Below are 6,563 nucleotides of genomic sequence, written 5' to 3' on the forward strand. Positions count from 1 at the left end.
CATATCACGTCGCAATGTGTATGATGTATGTATCTTATTCACTCCTGCACATTGTCGCAAATGCCATGGGGACACGGGGGACACGCCGCCCCACACTTTTCGAAGGATTATAATATTTAACGATGTGTGTGTTTGACACTAGCACAGAACACAATATCAAATGCCCCTAGGTTTTAGAACATGTGCTTCTGCATAATTATGGGCCCCGGCCTTCTATAATATTATTATTTTGTGCTTGTCTCCACTAAATGAAAAAAATAAAAGTATAAAAAATGACTCCCGATTGATAGCCTAACTATAAAATACAGGCACCGCGGCCGTATACTGCTGCTAGGTGCCCTATGTAGGGGATATTGAAAGGATTTACTAGTCTCGAGTTCCAGAATCTTGTCATTCCATATCCAATCCTACATGCATGCACATGGATTTAACGTAGGACTTGTAATATGTAAGGCTAGTACGCGCGCGCTCGCTAGCTCTCCAGTAGCTATTGATATCTGTGATAGATATATGTACATTCATAATATATATATTATATTCATATCGCATATTACGCACTATATTATTTAGGTCGTATAGGCGCTACTGCACGCCTGAAACGGTGCTCGCGCATGCGCACTATCTCCCAAAAAGATAATAATTATTTTGCAAAAATTATGAATTTAAAATGAAGAGGGATCATCCTAGCATATATATATTGATATGAGAAAATTCCATCAGTAGACCTCAATTCAGAAATAGGAAGCAGACCTTGCATGTAAGGTCCCCGCTGCATATACCAGTCAGTGTATAACATAGGTATATAACCTGTTACTGTTTTAGCGCATGCGCAATATCTCACCAGGGGGGATAGATTTTGTGATTAAAATGCATTTAGTATGGTCAGGGGATATCTCAGCATCGAATTCTGTAATAAATCCCTATCAGTGGACGTGTGCTTATAACAAGGAGAGCGCCCTATCCTGTAGGGTGCAAAACTGCTACTTCATCCTCGCCCGCCCTTCCCCTGGCCTCCCTTGTCCCACACTCAGCATCTTTCTTCTTCCACCGCCCCTCAGCCATTTTCCCTACCGCATTCGTTCCGTCCCCTACTCCTCTCTCCCTCAGGAAGCTATATTACGTACTTTTATTTAGGCCGTCCTACACGTCTGAAACGGTGCTCGCGCATGTGCAATATCTTCCGAGAAGAATATTTTGCAAACATTATGCCTGTAGCCTGTAGGGCGCAAACCTCCTATTTCATCCCCGCCCGCCCTTCCCTTTGTCTCCATTGTCGCAGGCTCAGCCTCCTTCTCCTTCCAGCGCCCCTCGACTGTCTTCCCTGCCACCTTCCCTCAGTTTCCCACCCCTCTCTCCCTCAGCAAGCTATATTTACGTACTTTTCATTTGGCCGTATACTGCACGTCTGAAACGGTGCTCGCGCATGCGCAATATCTCCCGAGAAGAAAAATATTTTGCAAACATTATTAATTTAAAATGAAAGGGGTTATCCTAGCATAGATCTATATGATAAAATTTCATCAGTAGACTTCACTTCAGAAATAGGAAGCAGACCTTGCATGTAAGGTCCCCGCTGCATATACCATTAAGTACATAACCTGGCTACGTTACTGTTTTAGCGCATGCGCAATATCTCACCAGAGGAGTTTTATTTTGGGATGAAAATGCATTTAGTATGGTCAGGGGATATCTCAACATAGGTTTCTGTTATAAATTCTTATCAGTAGACCTGTGTTTATATAAGGAGAGCGCCCTAGCCTGTATGGTGCAAAACCCCTACTTTATCCCCGCCCGCTCTTCCCTTTGTCTCCATTGTCGTACGCTCAGCCTCCTTCTCCTTCCACCGCCCCTCGACTGTCTTCCCCGCCACCTTCCCTCGGTTTCCCACCCCTATCTCTCTCAGCAAGTTATATTTACGTACTTTTCCTTTGGCCATACTGCACGTCTGAAACTGTGCTCGCGCATGCGCAATATCTCCCGAGAAGAAGAATATTTTGCCAACATTATAAATTTAAAATGTAAAGGGGTTATCCTAGCATAGATCTCTATGATAAAATTTCATCAGTAGACCTCACGTCAGAAATAGGAAGCACACCTTGCATGTAAGATCCCCGCTGCATATACCATGCATATCTTCGCAAAATATTATTCTTATCGGGAGATATTGCGCATATGACATTGCGCGAGCACCATTTCAGGCGTATAGTACGGACTGAAGAAAACTGCTTAATATAGCTGTCTGAAAGAGAGGGGTGGGAAACTGAGAAAAGGCGGCAGGGAAGATAGCTGAGGGCGGAAGAAGACGGAGGAGGCTGAGAGAGGGACAAGGGAAGCAGGGGAAAGGACGGGAGCGAGTGTCGTAGGAGTTTTGAGCTCTAGATGATAGGGCGCTAGCCTATTCTCAAACACAGGTCTACTGATAATAATTTATTTACATAATGTGGCACAGGCATGATGAACCCACACTAATGAAAACATGCTAATTGCTCCATTGCCATTTCTAGTCTTGAAACTTTGAACTAGGAAAGAAGCCATAAGCATAAGCATTATTTTATGTATTCATGTATGAGCATGCGAGTGCTAACGAGCAAGATGTGGGCTGCCATTGGTACCTATGATTAAATTGAAATGACAGAGCAATCTTGTAATCAAAGAAAAGTTCAATTAGAGAGTACATTTCATTACTAGGTTTGTCCAATATCGCTGTAATTTAAATTAGTAGTTACCTTTAATAAGATTGTGGATGAAAAATGACAATTATCCTTACACGCAGTGCATGAATTTCACCGATGTCTGCATGTGCGCTGTTGGTAGACGGTGCTACCTAGGAACACAGGTGCGCGCGATCACTGCTTATTGTGAATCTGGTACCGTACTATATGAGCATCGGATCTGTGTCCGTGTCGACGCCTACATGTCTTCATATACTGTCGTTTGACCATCGCGTGGATAGACGAGGAGGACGACATGAGGACCCTTTCTCTCTCTCTCTCTCTCTCCTCTCCTCTCCTCTCTCTCTCTCTCTCTCTCTCTCCCCCTTCTCTATCTCTCTCTGAGAGCGAGAGAGAGGGGGGAGGGAGAGAGAGCGCGAGAGAGAGAGAGCGCGAGAGAGGGGGAGGGAGAGAGAGCGCGCGAGAGAGAGAGGGGGGAGAGATAGCGAGAGAGGGAGTGAGCGAGAGAAAGAGAGACAGAGAACGGGAGAAAGAGCGCGAGATATAACAGAGAGTGCACCCGTCAGCTATATAGATACTACAGCGGATAGCTAGCCGACAAGGTCTTATAAACAAAAGCTGTTTTCATAATGAACAACGAATATTGCTGAAGGGCAATGTAGGGAAAGACAGGCTCTCCATCTCTATCGCTCTCTCTCTCTCTCTCTCTCTCGGAGGACAAGAGAGTAGGATGACTGAAATCTGATATGACTGACGATAAACTTGACATGCAGTACGACTTACTCAACAATGGCATATTAATGACCTATGTAACTGCTGCACAGCAGACACTGAACACAGTAGTATTATGCAGTGCGTACATGGAACATGTCTAAACCATTCATGCCTAGATCAAGTTTATCATTATTTAATTGAAATGTAAAACTTTACAAGGCGTACTGCGACAGTTTGTCAATATATGAGCGATGCAGCATATAACAAACCAACAGCAATATTTAGTATGAATATATTTTTGGATGTAAATTATTTACAAAACGCCAAGATCACAACCAACAATTCATACTGACGTATTTACAACAAAATTTCAACTGCTCACACCGTTTGCTGATCCAATATTCCAATAATACAGTGGATGAAATTATTTAATACGTGTATCGGGGAAAAACAACTCAAGATTTCCATTTTGGAATTATTAAATTTCACATGTTCCTCTTTCAGTTAGCTCTTAGGTAACACCATCCACACAAACCACTATAGTCATATAATTAACAAGAACCTAGTTAAGGTTGGACGGCATGCAAGTCACACTTTGACATGTATCACATCAGATTTAAAGTCACGCTCCCGCCCATCACATAATATTGACATTTTTATACAGAGTACACAGACTCAATATTCCACTGGAAATGTCTGGTATATCCCACTGAGATATTCTGTGTGTACTAACATAATTGCATTCTTATAAATAATGTTCATACGTAAGGTTGATCAGGTTACGTGGGAATTGACAGAACACAAGAGTTTTCAGGAGAAATTCTGTTCGAACTACACAACACAAATAAAGAAACTGATATGTTTTATAAAAATCCCCATCTCTGCACAAAACCATCTCAAGTTGTACAGGTAGAGCTTGGGCTTCCACACATTTTAGTACTCAAATATTATTTTAAGAGATTCAGGTCTGAAGACTGGCTTATATAAATTATAAAAAATAAAAATAAACGAACATAATAAAATCCTATGCAGTTAGAGAGAAAGTTGGAGTAATCTGACAAAAATACTGTACGATATGCTAACTGCATGTCGACTGTAGGATAAACTCCAATGAACTAAAATTGGTTCAGTCTGAAAGCTGTTGAAAATACATAGTGTAACCCTAAGATAAATCTAAGTTGATGGAATATCAACGAACGCTTTCTCATACTGCCAATGTTATCATAAAAAAGTTCACGCACGTGACTAACAAAAGTAAGATCAAAGAGTAGTTATTATTTAAGGACACTATAGTGAGTTAATTGTGCCTTGTAATATTTGAGTGAGATCAAACTGGTCATTCTAGATATACCCAAATGACAATTTCAAAATGTTATAACAGTTATTACCATTGCCAAATAAGCATATCTATGAGAAATGTTAACTCGAAAAATCAGTACTAATTTTATAGTGATATTTTCATGAAAAAATGTCAAACGGGCAACAAACATTGACCACAAGCTATTTCCAAATATTGGTAGTAAAAGACTTCGATGCTAAGACTCTGATATGCCTAGTAGTATACATCTCAACCTCAGACAACTGAAAATTCACCACTGGAGTTGCAACATCTTTTAGCAGGTCTACCAGAGGAGCCAGTGTGGTGTTTTCACCTCGTCTCTCCTGATGGTCGCATCATACTCTGTCACACTGGTGCCTGGACGCAAATCTGCAGGAAAACAAACATTTATGCTTAATCCAGTTTCGCTATTGGGCACAAAGAGTGCAAATATTCGCGAGGCTCACAGTAAATGAGCAGAAAAACATACCATTAATATACTATAGCGTCAAAATACCAAAAAAAGGTATAGAACGAGTGTAGACCAAGTTTGTGCATCCAGGTCAGGGGTCGAAATAAGCGATGGTCCGCTGGTCCGGGGCCATCAAATAATCAGGAGGACCATCAGATTTTCAAAGTCAATGGTCCGACGGACCATTGAATATTTTGGTCCCATTTTAGGGTAATTTTCATTAAAGTTTCCACGTTCGAATATACTATTAAAGTGAATAAACAATTACTGTAAAGTGAATAATTAAACCATTTTATCACCATGTAAAATCTCTTTCTTACGCTTGCATGCCGCATCACTTTTACAGAACAATTTCAAATTTACGAGGACCATCTAAAATTTAGGAGGACCATCTGAATTTCAAACTAGATGGTCCTGTGGACCATCTCTTTTTTTCTCCTTATTTCTACCCCTGCAGGTGAATATACTTATATAAAATTCATACAAACACAAGACACACATGGCTGAAGGCATACACTCGTCATCACAACCAAAGACTGACTTCCTGAGAAGTACATTCACACACCCAGACGACATACGATTGATGGTGACAGACTGAATCGCTACACAATACGCCTGGTCTACAAAACTTACTCAGCACAATTTGATGACTACAATTAATGTGATGAAGGCAAATATAATTTTGCAGACAAAACTGCAAGAATAATAATCACGCAAAGCATATTAATCATTGGTTTCTATTATCTTCACCAGTATATACTTTAGGGCAATGTACAAAGCTATATGTGCATCGCTGTGTATCTCACCGAAATTGACAGGCTTAGATGTGGAAGAGCCCTTTGGGTCCTGGAACTGCTCCATGATCCTACTATCATTAGTCAGCTGCACATCCTGGTTGTGCTGACGATGACTACAACATTGACGCATGTTTAGGTATCGATTCAAGTTGGACGAAGACAAAAGCAAGCATTCATCTGGTTGTTTACTGACAGGAAAGCGCTCATCTACCTAGCTGGTTTCCAGTGGTACAGAAGCCATCAGCTCCCTGGAGATTTTGTATCAGTGGAAATATGAAAGATGATAGATTTTGTATCAGTGGAAATATGAAAGATGATAGATTTTGTATCAGTGGAAATTATCAGTGGAAATATGAAAGATGATCAAAATCTATCATCTCTCCGATTTCCACTGATACAAAATCTATGATCTCCCTGATTTCAACTGATACAAAATCTATCATCTCTCCGCTTTCCACTGATACAAAATCTATCATCTTTCATATTTCCACTGATACAAAATCTATCATCTTTCATATTTCCACTGATACAAAATCTATCATCTTTCATATTTCCACTGATACAAAATCTATCATCTTTCATATTTCCAC

General features: G+C 40.5%; 1 protein-coding gene across 3 annotated transcripts in view; it reads right to left on the reverse strand.

The window, feature by feature from the left end:
- Positions 1-3,558: 3,558 nt before the first annotated feature.
- Positions 3,559-6,563, reverse strand: part of LOC106804721 (uncharacterized protein KIAA0556-like) — a 34,689-nt gene continuing 31,684 nt past the window's right edge. For all 3 annotated transcript variants that reach the window (XM_014806021.1, XM_014806019.1, XM_014806020.1), the window contains 2 exons: positions 5,983-6,086; positions 3,559-5,094 (listed from right to left, as the gene is read on the reverse strand). In XM_014806021.1, the coding sequence (XP_014661507.1) occupies positions 5,009-5,094; positions 5,983-6,086 (190 nt within the window). In that variant the 3' untranslated portion in view covers positions 3,559-5,008. The remainder of the gene's footprint in view (positions 5,095-5,982; positions 6,087-6,563) is intronic.

Source organism: Priapulus caudatus, unplaced genomic scaffold (genome assembly GCF_000485595.1).
Source record: "Priapulus caudatus unplaced genomic scaffold, Priapulus_caudatus-5.0.1 Scaffold84, whole genome shotgun sequence".
Classification (NCBI taxonomy): Eukaryota; Metazoa; Priapulida; class Priapulimorpha; order Priapulimorphida; family Priapulidae; genus Priapulus; species Priapulus caudatus.